This window comes from Phyllopteryx taeniolatus, chromosome 3 (genome assembly GCF_024500385.1).
Source record: "Phyllopteryx taeniolatus isolate TA_2022b chromosome 3, UOR_Ptae_1.2, whole genome shotgun sequence".
NCBI lineage: Eukaryota > Metazoa > Chordata > Actinopteri > Syngnathiformes > Syngnathidae > Phyllopteryx > Phyllopteryx taeniolatus.
The window spans coordinates 25,507,521-25,528,380 of record NC_084504.1 but is presented as its reverse complement, the minus strand read 5'-3'; the positions used below and the strand labels follow the sequence as shown (position 1 = coordinate 25,528,380).

General features: G+C 39.0%; 1 protein-coding gene across 6 annotated transcripts in view; it reads left to right on the top strand.

The window, feature by feature from the left end:
* grid2 (glutamate receptor, ionotropic, delta 2) overlaps positions 1-20,860 on the top strand; it is a 456,195-nt gene that overhangs the window by 370,145 nt on the left and 65,190 nt on the right. For all 6 annotated transcript variants that reach the window (XR_009787777.1, XR_009787779.1, XR_009787778.1 and 3 more), the window contains exons 12-13: positions 15,299-15,437; positions 19,306-19,501. Coding sequence is in view for 3 of the 6 variants with exons in the window: in XM_061767886.1 (XP_061623870.1) it covers positions 15,299-15,437; positions 19,306-19,501 (335 nt within the window). In the remaining 3 variants the exon portion in view is untranslated. The remainder of the gene's footprint in view (positions 1-15,298; positions 15,438-19,305; positions 19,502-20,860) is intronic.

Sequence of the window (20,860 nt, the reverse complement as noted above, 5' to 3'; positions counted from 1 at the left end):
TCTTCACCAAGCCTAGCGGATAATGTAACAGATTAAATTATTTCCACTGTTGTATCATAATGCCCCAAAGTGCAGAATGGCTCGCTTGCTGACACAGTCAATAGGCAGATAACAAATGTTTTACTTGATTCTATAATTTTCCAACTGATGGATGGGCAGGCAATCCAGACAGACAATTATTTCTATACAAGCTATAAAAAAGTCATTTTCGCTCATATGTCCCTTTTTTTAATGAAGTCAACATAATGTAATAGATCTTCAAAATGAAAGTATCATTGTTTTCCATTGCAGACAATTTCAAAATGTATTGGTCTTCTCAATGACAGTTCTATGTTTACCCAAACAACAAAAAAACATTGTCGGCTGCACTGTGAAAAAGTTTGCGCATACACAAAGTTAATCAGGAAGCAATTAAGTGTGTTGTTTGTGCAGGCTGCACTCTGCTCAGAAGGCTGACCTTGACGACGTACTCGCAGAGAAAAACTCTGTTTATTGGAAGCGAGGAGACTAAAATATATGCAGCGATTGCTGCGGCTTCAGCGACTCCCAGGTGACAGATGCCGGGTCGAACGGGAGCTGCCAATTAAGCACAGCTTCAGAGCCGATGTGACAACCTTACATTTTCATGGGTGAGACAAATTAACAGTTTGGACTAAAGGCTTAGAAACTGAAGGTGTGCAAAACACTGACGACCATAACATCTGGATGAATGGGGAATTATTTGGCTGGTTGAACATATCATAAGTTCACAACATATCAACAGCTCCCACCCAAATAGTAGCTGTTAGCTGTACAGGGATAGGGATGGGCCACTTGACCTTATTTCCCGTTGTTATTGTCTGAAAAGTATTTCTAATACGTTGTAGGATGGAAAGATCTTTCTCTGAATGTTCTGAACTCCTGATTCTATGTCAGTGTGGTTGTACCATGGCATGTACAATACCTTGACTTCCCCATAGCTGATGTCATGCAGTCCTTCTTTACAGAAGACACCACTCTGCAGTTGAGCAAGTAGATTTCCCCTGGCCACTATGAGAAAATATGATAGATTTAATTGGAACATAATATGAAAGAGTGAAATTTTAATTGCTTTTATACTCTACATATATTTGGGTCTCTTGACTGCCTGCCCACCCATCAAGTATGAAATTATGCAACCAAATACTTTTGGGGTGAGTCACCTGCGTCAGACGGCTCGACGACAAGGAACCAGTTCAATATAAAAGTCAAAAGCTCGTCAGAGCTCTAACAGCGTTCACTTCTGATACTTGGCACATAAACACATTCTACAGTAATCCTATTTGATGGGGTTAGGGACCGAGCCCTGCCGCGAATAATGAAAAACCATGAATAAGGGAGCCCCGCGCAAAACAAACATTGTAATTGCCTATATTAGTAGTTTAAATCCTAAATATACTGCAAACTATGATCCCAAAATAGTTTAGTATTTCAAATTCATCCTACAACATTAACCTTCAAAAATAAATATTTTACAGATGATTGGATTTCAAAGAAATGCACCGAAAGTGGGCATGTACTCATTCTGTCTGCTTTTCTATTAACATAATTCGGCTACTTCTGAACGTCCTCTTGTTTACTTCTTTCACAAGGCAGTTTTCATAGTCGACTGTCAGCTTCGCAGTTGGAAAAGTTTGCCATGTTTTTGCTGGAAATCAATTCTTCTGGGCTCTTTGGGATCCAACAGCATGGCCGGGAGAAAGCGTATAATTGAAAACAAGCACCGTGGTGTTTGATCTCAGCCATGAAGTCTAAGAGACTATTTTCTTCTTCGTCTACGAGGCCCAACTTTTGCCCTCTAGGAAACAAAACGCTTGGCTACAGACACAATAATGTCCCATTCACCATGAAGGACACACACACACACACACACACAACCTTGAGTGCGTGCTTTGGCTCTTGTTCCTCTTATATTATACACAGATTGTATTGATCCATATGCTGTAGAGGAGCCTGTAAATAAAGGCAGGAATTTCTGCTGACTTCGTCGCATTTCTGTTGCGTTCAAGTGTGAAGAGTCAGACAGAAGTGCTGATGAAGCTGCTAGGCAGAAAATATGTTTCCAGTGTCACCACGGGTCCCTTTGTCCAATGAGCTGAATTGAATTTACTCCAACAGATCTAATATGAGAGTTTTAGCAAAGTGTCTGCGTATTTATATACTGTAAGTGTTGAATTATATTGTTTTAACCAATGCTAAAGTGCTTGAAAATATCACATCAAAACACGGGGACGACCCAGGACACGCTGGAGAGACTACGTCTTTCGGCTGGCCTGGGAAGACCTCGGGATCCCTCCGGAAGAGCTCGATGAAGTGGCTGGGGAGAAGGAAAAGTCTGGGCGTCCCTGCTAAAGCTACTGCCCCCGCGACCCGACCTCGGATAAGCGGTAAAAAATGGATGGATGGATAGTTTACACCTTAAAATACTTACTTTTACTTTTTAAACACATTGTAATCATATTTGAATCTAGAAATAGTCAAGCATAAAATGTATAGAAAATAGGTAATAATAATAATGGAATAAAACATAACATTTGATTTATTGTTTACGCTTTAAAATATTCCTCCGACACACTTTCAACAGAACTTGAAGGCAGAATTGTTTTTGTTACGGTACTTGGGATTAATTCTCATTGGATGGTGTACCTAATGGTTTGGCCCATCAGTTGATCAAACATTGTAATTCGCGTGAATCATCGCTAACTTAATTTGATATACCTATTATGCTGAACAGCATATATCGTTTATTTAGTATCATAAATAGTTGGAGGATGCCCGTTGGGGTACATTGTGGTAGGTGACCAGTTATTTTCCAGTCCACACACACACAGACACAAAAAGTGTTGTTTTATCAGCGACCGCCACACTTTGCCCGTTGGAGTCTGGAATCCGCTTGCCCACCCTCCCTCATTCATTCGAGTAAGGACAAGCTCTCTCAGGCAAGGAAAACCAGCCAAATTTCATGAATGTTTACAAGTGATGATGCAGCAAGTTGGCCAAAGTATGACTAAAGGGCACACACATGCACACGCACTCACACACACACAATGGTTGAGTATGAGTATTGCTAAAAGATGTATTTAGTCAGAGTGACCTAAAGTTTGAGAAAACTGAAAAATGTGTGTGTGTGTGTGTGTGTGTGTAATGGCACATAGTGAACTTGAAGTGGCCTCTGGGAAGTGCCTTCACATTCTCTTTTCCTCCGATTATAATTAGTTGCAGTGGTATGAGTAGCAGCATTAGTATGATTTGTTTGTAAGCCGATCACCAGCCAATAGCAGGGCACATACAGTCTAGACAAGCATTCAGTCACATTCACACCAATGGACAATTTAGAGTGTTCAATGAACCTAACATTCATAGGTTTTTTTTTTGCATGTGGGCGGAAGTCGGATTACCCGGAGAAAACCCACGAAAGCACGACAGAGAACACGCAAACTCCGCGCAGGAAGTCCAAAAGTGAGATTCGAAACACGAACCTCAGGACTTTGCTGCCTGAATGTTATGTTCAGTACAATGTAACAATATAAAGAGGTAGAAATTGTGTGGGCCAGTCCATAAATGGGCCCAGATACTTTTTCTATCGGACTATTTTCATATTATTTTAACAAACCCTTGTAATCAAACCGTATCTTTTTAGTTATTTTATTTAACAATTTTCAAACACCATGTTAAAAAACACTTAATTAAAATTTTAAATGCACCATGTTTGAATTTCTTTATTTTTTATTTTATTTAATTTTTATTATTATTATTATTTTTTGTCATTCTGTTCGGCTGTTAGGTCAAGCAGAAAGGAGGATCTGTATCCCTGTTATGCCGGAACAGTTTTATTGTGTCGCAGTGGACTTTTTAAGCTGCCGCTGTGGTTTCTTTCTCCATTTATTGAGAATTACTGTTGTTCAAGTCGAACAGAACAAAAGTTTAGAATTTTTGGATTGATTTCAATTAAATAAACATTTAATGCCCCCCTATTATTTAATTTAATATTATTCATTACATTTTATTTTATTTTTTTCTGGTATGTAGTCTACCAAAGTGTGTGTGTGTGTGTTTGTTTTTTGGGGTTAATGGGGACCAGAAACCCCCGCGAAAGATGAAAAACCGCAAAGTAGAATTTGCCCCCCTAAAAATGTTCCTGAGTTCAGGCTGTACTCCGCCTCCTGCCCGATGATAGCTGGAATAAGCTCCAGCACGCCCACGACCCTAGTGAGGAGAAGCGGCTCAGAAAATGGATGGATGGATGTGTATGTGGGTACCAGAATATTTAAAATATGTAAACAGTATTTATACTTTACATAGTTGAGACAAAGATTACAACAGTACACGTATTTACGTAAATGTTTAATTATAAAACCTTATACAGTAATTAACATTCATCAACATTGCCTTCTGACAGAGGCGAAGAGGCTTGCGCTGGTGGCGGAGGAGAGGCTCTCACTTGACTCGTAGAGGCTTTAGGTTCACTCGGAGACTCTTCTGCTGGAGGCGCTGATGGTGTAGCTGAGGTTTTACCTTGGAGAAAAACATGGTGTTGGGTAGTTGTTGTCTTTGTTTTTCCTTTTGCTTCAAAAGTCCCCTGTGCAAGGACATAACCTCGTTCGTCTATTATTACGCGGAGTTACCACACGTTTCGCTTCCTTATTGAAGCAGTTTTGCAGATGTCTGCTTCTTCTTTCTTGATGTACCGCACTGTAGATTCATTCACGCTATAATGGCGTGTCACCGATGCATAACTTATGCCCTCTTTGATCATATCTAAAAGTTTCACTTTTTCGCTGATGGTCATCTTCCTCTTCTTCCTCTTTTTATACATCACTGACTGGATGGAATCATCATAAAGCATCCTCACTGCTCCATTTTTGTCTCAGTGCACCATGCAAACAGCATGTTGAGTGTATGGACGTAGAGTTGAATGTACAGCATTGGTTTGAAATATATATACAGAGTGTGTGTGTGTATATGTATATCACGCGCGCGCACGCACACACACACACTCACACACACACACACTTGGCTGCTGATGGCGAGCACTTTGTGGAGTGGATCTGAGGGAATACTGCATTTTCAATCTTTTCATTTCATCCCGCTTTCTTGTGAAACTGAGCCAACTCCGATTAGAGACTATAGAGCCCCCATTTCAACACCCAGGGGTCAATGTGTGCAGTTTTAATTCCTATTTTCTTCCCGCACTCCCCATGTGAAACTCATATTCCTATTAGCCACACTGCGCTTCTGAACCTGTTGACTTGGCAAAGATGAAGTCATAGATTAGACACATTACACTCAGCTCACAAATTGATTTGAGGGAATTAGACGACGCTTCAAAATAGCATTTTAGTGTTAAAACAGTATTGCTTCTTTTACAAAACCCTTTTACTCAAATGCCGTGTTAATTGCCGGGTGTGTCATCCACTTGCATACATAAATGACACACCTGAAATTGACACCGCTCATGTTCCGTTGAAATAAATTGAAATGACATGAATCCATTCCATACCCCAAAAACGACCACAATTGTTTTTGTTATGCTTTTGATGAAAAATATAAAGTAGCACTGTATATTATGAAAAATAATACATATTAAAAGAGAATGAAACAAAATAAACACCACAAAGTGTAATAGGCCTTACGCGAAATATGTCACATGACCAAACCAGTAAACAGTCAACAAACTGCTGTTACGAAATAAAGTTATTGTTAGCTTGCAGAACTATAACGTTAGAAGAGAGTAACACGTTCTTATCATATATATTTGGATATGTAATGACATACAGCATTTGCACTATTTACTACTTTTAGGTCAGAGTATGTTGTGCTTTATTATTAATAAAAGTTACAAAGGAAATGTTAGCAAAGAGATACATTTCATACCATCACAGTCACATATGGAAGATAATGCATACAACTTAAAACCTGTCCATTTGTGTGACAGGAGTTTTGGATGTCACATGGATATCACATATGTTCATTTTTGGTAGTGCTCAAAGACATCTTGTGTCAAACTAAGACATTGGAGGTACTTTGTCCTGGTTTCCTGTTTTACGGCTCCGCCAGTGCTTTGTCTTGTTTTGCCAAATGCAGAAGCTGGTTGTGCATAATATTATTGTACGAACTGTACTGTTTGTGAGTTGGATGTTGCCCTTAAGGGATGTGGCCTAGTGAGTGGCCATTTAGTTCAGAATGAGTGAGATGTCCTCTTTGCAAGCGTTTTCATTTTGTATTTGACTGTCTGTCCCATGGCGGCGGTATATCCACCTTAATTTTGGCTCGCAACACAAAGCTAATAAACCAAGTGATGGCTTATAAGTGAAAAATGTGTAAGTTGGGCCAGTCGTAAATCAAGGTAGCATGGAGATGCGGTAAATAACAAGACAAGGAGATGAGAACCAGTCATGTTACTTTATTCTCCACATACAAACACATCACTCAGACAACCACTCCCTTTGAAGCCAACAAGTCCCTTTAACCCTTTCATGTCCTGCCCCTCCCTTGAAGATACACACACCCGGTGAATGTTTCCCTCTTGTGTGTCACCACAATAGCACTGTACCAATAACATTGTTTAATGTTATTCCAAAAATGTGTTTTTGTAAAACCGAAGGCCTCCACCGCCATTATAGAAACCATCATTACATTCAGTATTGTCATACCACTATTGTAGCTCTTTTTACAGTTGGCTGGCACCGACCTGGCTTGTTCGTGTCTATGCATGACCGAGCAAAGACATTGAGCGTGTTCTCGGTGTATTAAAGTTTGGGCCTTTTCCAGTACATTACCTCTCAAAATAAAAAGTGGGGCGAGGAAGCAAGAGCCTGACCGCGTTGGTCTTCTTTTTCTTTTTTTTTTTTTTTTTTTTTTAAAGAATAATATCTGTGTTCTTCACTAATATGATAATTTTTTTTATGAATATAATATTCAGTGATTTGGTTTTCTTCACCACATGATCAAATGTATTCCCCTTTTTCTTCCCTCGCAGAAAAAGGTCTGCTCTGTTGTCTGCTCCCAAAAGCTTCCAGGGCTTATCGGTGAAGGTATTAAAAAAGTTCTGGAGCACAATGAAAAGATCCTCCCCACATTTGCAATCATTGTCACACTTTTTCCCCCAGCTTATCCCAGCCTTGTGTCATTCCCAAGTTCAGTCAAGTGAGTGGTGTGGGAAAATAAATAAATAGTCAAAGAATCCTGCAAGTCATCAAACAGGACAAGTGGGGACTAATCTGAAAGCAGAGGAGAGATGCATACAACAAAAACTCCTGAATGTGCCCCAGTGCTTCAAAGCGGCTCTCATCTGGAGCTCACTTTTAACGGCGCCACGTCAACAAGGAGGAGGCAAGATGAATTGTTTTTTGTGGAATAATGTTTGCGGTGGGGAAACGCAACATCTCCCGACTAATTTGTCATCCCTCTCTCTCCTGTTCCTTTCACTCCAAACAAATGATAAACAGCACGCAGATGTGTTTGTTTGCTGTTTTGGGGGGCTTCTAGTGAGCTGTAGGCTACTGAATTTGTGTAGAAAATCAAAAGTGGTCCTTTTTTGTCTCTATTTACTGATCATTACAGTAGAGTTACTTTGATACCTGTGCTGTGATAACAACCTGAAGTCCAATTACTCTGGAAAACCTTTTTCTCACCAGCTGGGCCATGTGAGGAGGACAGTGCATGTGATCATAATTGAGTCTGTTATGTGCTGTGGAGTCGGGATTTGCTTCAAAATATTAATTACTTTAAGCACTTTTCAGATACTGACACATTTTTCTTAAGTAGTTTTTCTTTACATAACTTTGCTTTTAAAGGGGTCTCAGGGTTGACATAGTATCAATATTTTTGTATTTCTTCATGCTTTGATCATATATTCTTAAGATTTTAAGGTTGTATTCATGTAGTGTTTTATTATTATTATGAGTTTGTTTCTTTGTATTATTATTATGTGGTCTCAGCCTTCATATAGTGTCAATTTAATTTTAGTGTTAATATTATTATAATGTTAAACATTTTAATTTTTAGGTTTTGAGAAAATATATGTATATATTTATATTTTGGAGTCATTTATTATTATTTTATTACTATTATTATTGGTGGTGCTGTTATTATTTTGTATTAATATTTTAGATAGTGCTATGCAACTGGTTTGTGCTTATGAAACAATTTTGCCCATTGAAAATAATGAAAATATACATTTTTTAAATCGATCCAGGGTCAAACTCTAGCAATTATAAAACCTTTATGAGTACAGCCAATGTATTAATATACATTTTGTCATTCTTCCTTGTCATAAATTGTAAAAAATAAAATAAAAAATAAAAATACATGCCATTAATGGTAGAAACAGTTAACAAAGGACAGGACAGTTCACTTTAAGAACAAATGAGACATTGCAATCTCATTTTTAACGTTCTTACATTGGCGTTGTAGTGATTTTACTGTTCTGTTCTTAACAGCCCTTGCTTAGCTGCTGTTTCTTTTGGAATAAGTGTCGCACAAAAAGAGAAAAAGGCCAAAGAAAAAGTTAAAATCACAAAGAAAGATTCCTTTAATGCCTGTCAATGTATTGCATGATGGGGGTTCAAACTCCTACATTTCCGTGCGATTTTAGAGACACGTGGTTTGTAAAATGAGCCAAACTGTTGTAACATGAAGTGAAGTAAAGTAAAGGTTACATCATTCTGTAGCGGGATTGCCGTGTCTCCCAAGAGGGAGCCGGTATCAGCTGAGCATCTTCCAACTCTTCCAAGAAGGGCTAATGATGCACTCTCGTCATTGCAGAGAGACACAGTAACTTTTTGGGCGGCGTGAAGGTAGATTAAAAAATAGCATAGATGACGGCATTTTTGATGGTGGAGGATTGGCAGGACGTTTTGAAGTGTCCTCGCTGTGTACGATATTTGAAAGAGAAAGCAGGGAGGCTGATAGCTTATTACCTATGCTCTTGTACGTTTCAATTATAGCATCGACATGCAAATGCGTTCGGTGTACTAAAAGCTCAAGATAAATCACATGGCAGTAAACAACTGTGATGTATCCCATTGGACATCATTGTCATGCCAAGATGCTGCAAACATTTCACGAAAAATACCTTGAAAGGCATTTCAGGTTTTAACATCATACACAATCTAGTCTTGAATTAATCCATGTTTTTTTTTAAAAAAAGGTTTGTCTTCAGTTTACACTCATACTGGATATATAAACATCAAAGACAATTTAGTGAGCCTAACATACCTGGGTTTTTTTTTTAAACATCACAAAAAGTTATTGTTTCATGAACATTGGTTTTGGAAACATCAAAGACAATTAAGTCTTCAAAGAACCAAACATAAATATTAAAGGCAATTTAGTCTTGAGTGGACCTTACATACACGTTTATAAATCGCCAAAGAGATTGTAGTCTTCAATGAACCAAACATACCCTTTTTTACATTAATCAAACAAGAGAGTCTTTAGGACCTTAACTTTTTTTTTTTTAATCATCCTCCACAGACCCTAACGTTTTTTAAACATCAAAGCCAATGTAGTCTTCAATGTACCTAACCATTTAATGTAAACATCAAAGAAACCTTGGTCTTCAATGAATTTAATGGTTTTTGGAAACATCAAAAACAATTTTATTGTATTTATTGTAGTTCATTATGTTATATTATTTTTTTTATTTAACCTGTATTTGTCCAGTTAAGGCAATTGAGAACAGATTTTTATTTGCTATGCTGACCTGGCAGCAGACAGCAATTTTAAGTTTCTAATTTACATACACGTTTTGTAAACAGCAAAGACTGTTTACTTTTCACCTTACGTTTTACATACATTTTTCGATAAGTTAAAAATAATTTTTGAGTTGCCAATGAACCAAGACAATTAAGCTTTTAGCGAACCTAACCTTCATGTTTTATAAACATCAAAGAAATTATTTTCTTGTTTGGAAACATTGAAGACAACAACCTTTGCAGAGTTGAAATACATTAGTGTTTCCCAACCTTTCCCCTCACACACCTTATGATATTTCACCGCACATTGGCATAGTGGTTGAGAATTGGTGCATTAAAGGAGGCATTTTATGCTTTTTTTTTCTCAATATGAAACAGTTCCCAGGTGTCTTAAAAAAAATGTCTGTTTTCGTTAAAACACCCACTGTATTCAGAATGACAGTACACTCTATACCCTATGTCCTACCCTGCTGAAATCAAGCCCTTTTGACAACTACGGGTAGTGCATGAGCCTTGCGACTAGAACAACTTCTATGTGTAGAAAAAAGTAAGTTCCCATACAGAAAATTAAAGCATTTTTACTGAAGGAGGCATACCGCCCCGCCACCATAGCGACAATTTCACTGAGTATTCAAGTATGTGCTGCTTACCAGACGCCAAATCTAATCTGTTTGAGTCAAAAAATGTCAGTGCAACGCTGCTTACCTTTTGGCTTTGAGAAGCAGGGGTGTCGCACCTGTTGGGTTTTTTTCTGCATGATAGGGTTTCAGACAGTGGCTCTGGATCTTCACTCAGCCAAGCTGATCATCTCATGAGCGGACAAACTTTTTGTGGACATGGTGATTATTCTGTTAATTAGCCCCACTGTTATGTAACAGTGGGCCAGGAGGGTAGAAGAACTTCCTCACAGACATAAACAAAATTCAAAATAGGAAGATAAAAAAAGATTAATGGAATTGTTTAATTTCCCACTTGATGAGTGGGAAGTTGCCCCAGAAACCCAACTGTCTAAAAAGTCAATGTTCCCGAATATGAGTCTACTATGCATCTTCTACCTTATTTGCGTGTTGCCTGTGTTCTTTCTACAAGCTGAAATTCATTGGTTCATATTTCACCGTTTGCAATGTCGCTGTGCTCCCCAGCCATCATTATAGATGGCCGACAAAATGATACGTCGCATGTGTTATACAACAACGGTGTTGACTGAGTGCTCGTGCTTGACATATTGATTGTCACTGACTCTGCAAAAGGGAGACAAACAAATATGACAAATAGATTCTATGTAAAAGCAGCTGACTTCTTAAATGTTTACTGATGTTATCGTGTCGTTACACAGAGATACAATAGAATCGTTCATCACAGCGGTAAATGCATTGTACCATTTTCTAATGTGGCGTTTTAAGCTCCTTACAACCAATATAGGCCCTTTTATTTGTGGATCATACCCAGTCACTCCATTTACCGTATTTACCACAAGAAGCTCAGATTTCCGCCAGAGTTTTCTCTAGTAAACTCTTTTTCTGACATCTAAAATACAATTGAATTAACATCCATTATGACACATTTCTGTGCAGCAAATAAGATATTTTGTCAAAGCAAGACCATTTTTCATGTACACCACTTCCCCACAGCCATAACACAAATAGATTCAAACTAATTTAACATTTGCGCTACATATTGAAATATAATTAAGATCATATATATTTATCCCTTCCATATATTAGAGTGGTTTTTTTTTGGTTGGTTGTTCATTTTCTGGGTGGAAATGACACCAAAAAGTGTTAAAAGACTATTAAGAATATGTTAGAGACATTCATGACATTTATACACCGCTCTGAAAAATATTCATTTGGAATGTAAATGTAAATTCAGATCCTGGTAACTTCTAGAATTATATAGAGCATTTTAATAAACTGTACAGAGAAAACATTAAATATTATTGTATGAAAACCAATTTTGAATCACATTGTGAACATATTTCAACACAAAAACATTTTTGATATGTTTAACAGAAAATCGATGATATAACAGGGCCGAGATAGGTGGGGGATTACTAGAACAACATTTTGCCTTCTTTTGCCGCATCTTTTGGCTATGTCATTTCCAGGTAAAATCACCAAAGAAAAATGTACATAAACACAACCCATAATTTTACTGTTGACTATCTCATTCAAATAGAGACCAAACCTTGCACAATACAAAATAGCTCGACATAAAGGATGTGGTTGTTGCTCTTGTTTTGAATCAGGGACAACGCAGCGAGTGTGTGCTTTTTAATATTGCATGGTGCTCTAAGAGTAGCTTAGCGCACCTTCAAAACTTTTCAACATGCAGAGGCGGGCAGCCACTCCCAGCTGTATTACATATTTCATCGAATTAGCTCGTGTTGCCTGAAAATCAACATGAAAATTGTTCTTTGACGCAACACAATGGCTGTTCTCTGCTTTAATTCCACGGGTCCTGTTTGAGTATTTGCAGTATGAAAAATCACAATTATAATGTACCCTCTGCGACTGAAACCAGTCACAAAGGTCATGTTATAGAAGCTGTTCAAGTCTGAGGTGCAGCATTCATGGCTTTGCATACATGTCAATGTAATGGAAAAAGAAAAAATATTGTCTGCTGGTCATGCATGCTTCCATGGGGAAAAGATTCCTATTCCCATTGGTCTTTCATATCATCATTTCTCATGAATACTTCATGGCGGAATCAAATCAAAAACATCCTTTGCTCATTTCATTTTTAATCGATAGGACCGCAGGTAACAATTGCAGAAGATGTGTATTTATTTATTTATTTATTTATTGTATGCTTCAAAACCTCGAGGGGAAATTCTATTTACACGCTGTGGAGTAAGGGTACCACACAGTAGGTTCAGTTCATAAAGACTCAAAATGTAGTTTAGGTACATTGAAAACTAAAAATGTGTGTTATGTTTACTGAAGTATATAAATACATAGGTTCGGTTCTTTAAAGACCAAAAAAATGTACATTAGGTTCATCCAAGACTAACATCAGACATTTAGCATCATTAGTGATTTTGAATATGTATACTTGTTCCATTGATGATTCTAAAACTTATATTGAGTTAAAGACTAAATTACTTTCTGTTTTTTTTTTTTTTTAATATATAAATCCACCCATATTGGGTTCATTGAAAACTAAAAACATGCATTAAGTTCATTGAAGACTCCTAAAACATCTGCATGGTTCTTGGAAGACTTAAAACATTCGCTAGGGTCATTGAAGACTTTAAATGCAGCTTAGCAAAGCACATGTATTTATATCGCGCATTTCCTACACAAAGGTAACTCAATGTGCTTTACATGATTGAAAGCATTTGAAAAATAAAGGACATATTGTACACTTGCGTAGTGCGTACACGGTTTGTAATATCAGATGTCATATGACGGTAACATAAAATCATGCAGACGGAGTGTGCGGAGTGGCTGTAAAGCAGCGCATATCGCGGCACCCTCAAGCTCGTGCTAAAAACATGATGTCAGCAGCAAATGCATTGGCGGGGAGAGATAGATAACATGATGGACGATAACAAATTTGAATTGAATCGAATGTTAGAGAAGCGGTAGCGCTCGGGGTTTAAAGGTGCAATAGAAAGAAGAGGAATAAAACAATGCGGCAGGGGGCGAGAAGAACATGGGATTATGTGGGTGGGTGTCACATATATTATTGAGAAGCTGCATTTTTGAGAGGGGAATGGGGTGTTGGTCTGAACCTATTTATCAGTGAGCCACTACTACCAGTACGACTGAGGAGAATTTCTGAAGGACTTCCGGGCATTAAAATACATGTTTTCATGCGAAGCTTTTTGTAGTTGTGGGGCATCTTATTTTACAGCAATACACTAAAACTCATTGTGAGGATAATAATGATGTCCAAGAAATGTTTGATCAGGGACTCAACAAAGACAAAGGTATTTGGTCACTTGGTTATTACAACTGGGCAGCAGCTGGATGGTCATTACAACTACAGGAAGTGGAAATGGAAGAAAATATGAAATGTCTATGTTCTAGTTCATCCCAAATGTGCTATATGGGCTTGTTCTTTCACACCAAACTTGGACTTTATGGACTTTGCTTTATGCACTGGGAACAAAAACACCTGCCCCAAACAATTTCCACAAATTTTGAAGCATATGTTTAAGAATTAAAGATTTAGCAGTATAATGAAAACTGTCTTCAGGCTTACAGAAGCAGCAATTGGTTCATCTCATACCTCTGTCCCAAGTAACATTAAACAATTGTGTGTTTGTGATACCGCGGCGGCTCAATGTGTACGTGACCACGAGTGTTAAATTAGCTGCCGGTCTTAGAAGAAGACCTTGCAAACTGCATTCTGCGCATTCCATCATTACAAGCTCTGCTATTTCTTCCAACGGATAAACTAAAAAGGCTTCTATTGGTGTTTCGCAGTGTTTATTACAGTCATATCCAAAATGTTTCCACAACAAGTGGAAACTAAGAGGTCGATACCAACTTCAGATTGATTTATGACTGATAGGGGCAGGGGATCGTCCGATATAGCCGATTGTCTATTGCATTGAAACACTTGTTTGTTTGTTTTTTTGTTTTTGTTTTTTTGAGGCCATATGCAACAATAAATTTTACTTTATAGTACTAAATAACTGTTTTGGTTTTTTTGGGTGTTTTTTTCCGTGGCCTAAAATGCCCTGTGCAGTACAAAGTTATTGTGAATAAATATAAAACATGCTTGAAAATGAAAAAGTTTCACATTTTATTCAAACTTACCACACCAGTGTGCTTGGTCAAACGGCTTAACCAAAAACCCTGTTAGTGTATCAAAAATAGCATGTTCCAGACTCCAGAGACTTGTTTCGTATTCCTCAGAGTTAACACTGCCGCCATGCTGCTCTGTCTCTCTGTCTCTCTCGCTCTCTCTCTCTCTGTGCTGCGAGTCTAGGTACAATAGACAATAGATACAGTACATCCATCATGACATGGCCACCACGCCCATATAGGCAGGTCTTTTGGAATTGGATCACATTTTTTTGTATATCTGTGACCCGGAAGTACGTCCGGCTCATTCTCTGCCTGCATTGCGCCACAGTGCCAGTAAACAACAGTGGCCAATTCTGGAACTAACAGACTGTCAAGCGCAGTTTAAAGTGACAAATGGAAACTATTTTTAGACGCATTGTTCAGTCCCGATGGTCCGTTTTATCTGACATCCATTATATCGGGATGTATTCATGCATACTGTGGATGTCCACCAACAAGCATGTACGTTTTTGTGCTTGTTGTTATGTTTTTTTTATGTATTCTTAACTGAAATTCTTCCTGTTTTGAATTTGGAGATATAAAAAAAAAATAGATGCGAAAAGAACAGATGTGTGTCATGCATTGGGTCAGTGGACTGTGACCTACAAATATAAATATTTTACCTTTATACTGTAATTTCTAAAGGAATACAAATTGAATTGAGTGTGCTTTCGCACACTTTTTCTTTTGGAATTGTTTGCGCTTCCTTTTTTTCAATAAAAATTACCTTTCTGCATGCATATTTTCTTGGTGTTGCAACTCTTAATGTTTGCGTATTTCTAGGTGGCGAGGTCCCCTACACCACCCTGGCGACAAGGATGATGATGGGCGTATGGTGGATGTTCGCTCTCATCGTCATCTCCTCGTACACGGCCAATTTAGCGGCGTTCCTCACCATCACGCGCATCGAGAACTCTATACAGTGAGTGTCTAACAAGCGTGTGTGCGCGTGTGTTTGTGTGCACGCGTGTGCGTGCGTGCGTGTTTATGAATCCACTCTGGCATTTACTTTTAATGCCTTTGAGGCGACGCACATTATCCCCCCCCCCCCTATCCCTTTGACACTCTCAAGCCCACCTCCTTTGTCCTTACAGATGATTGTTATTTCCTGTCTATTTCAAGTTTAGCTCTGTCATTGTGTGTGAGTCTTTATGCGTGTGGGTGCACGTGTGTGCTTGAGTGTTGGAAAATGTGTTCGATAAACATGGAGATGCCATCAGCCCAATGAGGAATGAGAAGCATGTTCCTGTCATGTTACAGAATCATACACACACACACACACACACACACACAAAATATCCGCACAATAAATGTGTGATTTCAATAGTTGTGCTACACAATGAGAGAAAGACAAGATCACACACACACACACACACACACACTCTCTAGCTCTCTCTCTCTCTCTCTCCCTCCCTCGCTGTCTATCACTGTGCCTCGTGTTTCTCTATCCTGATGACAGTGAGTTTTGCCTGAACTTGTTTCCTGGTGGCATTCGGAAGTATTCATCTATCATTGAACTAATCAGCATTCCAAAACATCCGCTCTGCCCACCGGTGCCTTGGCATTCATTATTTTGCTCAAGATTTGCGTCCGTCCGTCTGTCCGTATGGATGCCTCGTTCATATATTTTAATTTAATGTTCCCTAAATTCACCTTTCTGCTCCATTTTCTCTTGTCTGCCTGAAAATGTGCCGCTATTAACAAGTGCCTCTCAGCTGGCTTCCGCCGGGCAAATTAAGGATTTCCATAAATTTTCATGCATTATCTATAATGTGTTTACTCTTCCGGGTTCTTTAGACTACCTCACGTGGCCCCGCAGCCTGCAAAGATGGTTGCCGGAATGAGGAAGAATGAAAGGGTGGACTGTAACATGCTCATGTATGGTAGTGAGTGGTCCAAAGAATTAAACGTGGTTACAAGAATAACCTTGGGCGATGAACCAGATGCTGCTTCACCAAGTCACCACGTTACGTTGAGAGACGATAAACAAAATACGCATTAGTGCAGTCTTACAGCCGTGCACCTGAAGTTGGTTTGGTGTAAGTTAGCCTTGTCTGATTTGACCACGCCGTTCAAGGTGCATAGGCAGGCAGGTTGGATCGGTAGAATGGAATGTAGGGAAGAATAGAGGAATGGATATAGGTAGACAGGTATGTAGTCTAGGAAGGTTAGGTAGTTAGGTGTGTAGGTAGATCTGAGATAGGTAGATAGGTTTAGTAGGTCGGTAGATTAGGTAAGGAGGGAGCTAGGTGGATGGGGAGGGAAATAGTCTAGGTAGGTTAAACAGGTCAGTCAGTCGGTAGGTAGGGTGAGAGGGAGATGAGGCTGTAAGGATGAAGGCAGCTAACCAGGCAAATAAGTAGGTAGGTTAGTTAGGTACATAGGCAATCAGGCAGGTAGCTAGGTTAAATAGGGAGCTAGGATGAGTAAGTGGGTAGGTAAGCAGTTAGGTAGGTAGGTACTCTATGTCTTATAGATAGTTTTGTTGGATAACAAGGTAGGATGGCTAGGTAGGTAGCTTGGTAGGTAGATTAGTAGGATGGATAGGTAGGTAGCTAGGTACTTCATCAACCAATCAACGGACAGCTGTACGTTTACATGGTAATTTGTACAACGAGAGGGCTCCTCTCAAATAAACTCCCCAGGGGGCTATTTGAGGAAAACCGTAGACAGCAGCGGAAGAAAAGGTCGGCGTTCTTCCGTGTCTTAAGGAAAAGTTAGCAGGAGTCATAAGGTTTCTCTTAACTATTGATGTCGTTTGTTTTATCATGGAAATGAAATAAGAAGTGAACATTCAGGAGCCTCTCTGGTCAATTTCACGCTTGGATGTTTACCCTCAATTTCACTGCGGATCCTTCCGAAAACCACCACGAAGAGGTGGATGAGAGAGAGAAAGAGAGCGAGAGAGAGAGAGTACAATGTGGAGACAAAAGAGGAGGACCATGTATGAGTTGTAATTAAGAGAATAACCATTGTCTCTATGCAGCTGCAGCGTTCGTTGGAAGACCGTGTGTAGTGCATTCTGTGCATCAGTGCTGTACAATTTCTCATCTTGAAAAGATGAGAAATTGGTTCGTGGTGATTGGAGGGAGTATTCAAAGTAGAAACGCTGCTCCAGCTTGGTGCCAAAATACTTGTAATTACATTTAAGCATTGACACACTGAGAGTAGTCAACTTAATATCATTGTATTTTCTTTGTATCCAAAAATAAATTATTTTAATAAACACCACACTTACAATACATTTTATTTACTTATGTATTTATGAGTAGTAGTAAATTATTGTCCCATTATTTTTGTTTCAAAAGATTGCTTATTAAAAGATTGTACAGTAGAAAAATGCTTTGTATCCTGATTAAAATAAAAATAAAGACCATCCCCCTAAAAAATGCTATGTGAAAAATAAAAATGAAAAGCATGCCTAAAAAAATCTGACAATTTGGAAGTGGAAGAGCCATCCCTTGTGCTTTGCTTTTTAGCTTTTTGGACAGACGCCACTTCCTATACATATTCATTCCAGCAATACCTGTAAATGTGAATATTGTTCTGGAAGCACTTTTTTTGTTTCCTCACCATTATGTGTCTCTCAGGCATTTTAAATTGAAGGAATATTTTTAGTTTTAGTTTTACACCTCGGTTAATGTCTTTTTAAACTTGCATGACAGTTAATAATGTTAAAAGGTTACTTAACTTTGCCTATACAGTTGCTAAACTCTTTACTGACTGTTGCTGGAACAAATTAACTCACTTTACATTCCAACTTTACAAGTTGCTTTGAAATTAAAACAACTTGGAAGTCAACAAGCATCACGGAATGGATCGTGGTCCACTTTGGAGGTTCGACTGTGTAGTAGATAGTTACCATTGACACAGTGCACATAGTGCGCATACACTAGGAAACAACAGACAGGAGACTTTGAGGTGTAATGTATTCCCAAAGGACTTTGTGGGAGGGCTGAATATTAAAGCCGGCGATTAACCGAATGCGATAAAAGCAATGTTAACAGCAACGCAAATTAAAATGTTCAAAGCCATTTGTTAAGGCAGGTCAGGGAGACGGTTGAAGAGGGTCACCGGGGAAACCACGAGAGTTAGGACCTTCCGTAAACACAGCAGCGTCTTTGTGAGCGAGCATCCTCGTAATTGCACCGACACCGCCGCCATCAATCGTACCTCCTGCCAAATATGCCCCGAGCGTGAAGTGCAACTAAATTAAATGCACAATAAAAAAGTTCGAAATATATATACAAATAAATTGGACTGTATAGTGGTGCCTTGAGATACGAGTTTAGTTTGTTCAGTAACCATGTTCTTATCTCAAAACATATTTCCCCAATCAAATTCATGGAAAATGCAATTAATCTGTTCTAGTCCTCACAAAAAACACCACCTTTTTAAAGTTTTTAATAAAGAAAAGTAGCAGTATATTGTAAAATATTGTCATAAAAACATTATAGAAGAGAATGTATTAACAGGTTTTGTTTTGTGTAATTAAGCCAAAAGTCTCTTACATGCACACGATAGTACATTCGCATACCCTGCCTTTAAATGTCTCTCTCTCTCTCTCGCTCTCTCTCTCTCTCTCTCTTGCACTACCATCGCCCGTGAAAAAGCCCTTCCCATCTGCAGTTTTGTAACTAAACCCCTCATTATGTTGTAGAACTTTTGTCATCAAATCAGAATCAGAATCATCTTTATTTGCCAAGTATGTCCAAAAACACACAAGGAATTTGTCTCCAGTTTGTCTTCTGATTCTGAAATCAAACGTGTGTGACCTCTTCTCCGCCCAGATCCCTCCAGGACTTGTCCAAGCAGACGGAGCTTCCCTACGGCACGGTGCTGGACTCTGCGGTGTACGACCAGGTACGCTCCAAGGCCATGAACCCGTTCGAGAGAGACCCCATGTACTCGCAGATGTGGCGGATGATCAACCGCACGGGAGGAGCCGACAACAACGTGGAGGAGTCCAAGGAAGGCATCCGAAAGGTGAGCACAGAGTTTTTGAGTTGAGAGGTTGAGTACAGGTGTAGCAGGTCTGCCCTGTCGGCGACATCAAACCCATTATTTTGTTGTCAAATTGAAGCTTTGAAGCTTGTCACGGATGGTTTTGTTGTCACGTCAATCTGAGGGCCATCAGTGTTTTTTCATGGTTTATTATTATACACACACATACGGATGACGTAAAGACGTTTTGGTGTGAACTCTTTACCAATGTTTGAGTAGATTTGACAACAATCAACACACATGCTAACGTTAGCTACTGCAGAGCCTTACCTGTATACCATGTGGTGTCCAAAGTCTGGCCCAGGGGCTATTTTCAGCTCGCTGCCTGGTTTTTAATTGTACATACCCATGAATTTTTGTTTTTCATTCAAATTTACATTTTACACAATATCCCAACTTTATTGGAATTGGGATTTGTATAAGTGTAACTACCCTGCCCTCCATTACCTTTTTCCTGCTTTCTGATTGGCTAAAATGGCCGAACATTCTAGAGCAGGGGTTCTGAAACTTTTGGGGTCCAGGGAATTCTTAGAGGGAATAATTTTTCCCAAGGATTCCCTCGTAATCCTAATATTGTTCCTTTTATTCTGGGAAAGATGCCTTCATTCTCCAAAAATGGAGCTGTATTCCTGAAAAAAAATAGTTAATAAATTGTACTAAAATAACTGACTTCATTTATTTAGCGATGCCAGATTCATGTAATGATACATCGTAATCATATCAGAGATTTTAATTGGGCCAATGCTGAGGTAGGGTGTAGTAATTAATTTGTCTGCTTATTGGCACACATCCATGCAACCAACCATTTTCTTCCGCTTATCCGGGGTCAGGTCGCAGGGACAGCATCTGAAACAGGTAATCCCAGACTTCCCTCTCCCAAGCCACTTCATCCAGTTCTTCCGGGGGTTCCCAAGGCTTTCCCAGGCCAGGGTCACGCCAGTCTCCGATAATTGTGCTTTTTGAAATGATGCAACATCATTTATTACAAATTATTTTGTGGACCCCTGGGGCTCCTCAGACCTTAGTTTAAGAACCGCCGTTCCAATTCCATTCATGTCTTTGCTCTGCCTTTGTAAGTGGCTAAAATTGACTAACAGCTCGTCTATAGCACCACCTGTTGTGTTGGCATGCTATTGCACATGCAGTTTAATGTGGATGCGGATTGTTTTGACCAATTTTTGTTGTGTTTTTAGTGCAACTGTTTCCATGTATTTAATTGATGGAGGTCATGTCTTGTTTCTTCTCAAAGCGGCTTCTTCACGGTAACGGTACAAATACTCGCCATCTACATACTGTATGTCCCTTCTGAATGGAGTTCACTTGAATTAACCACTCTTTGAA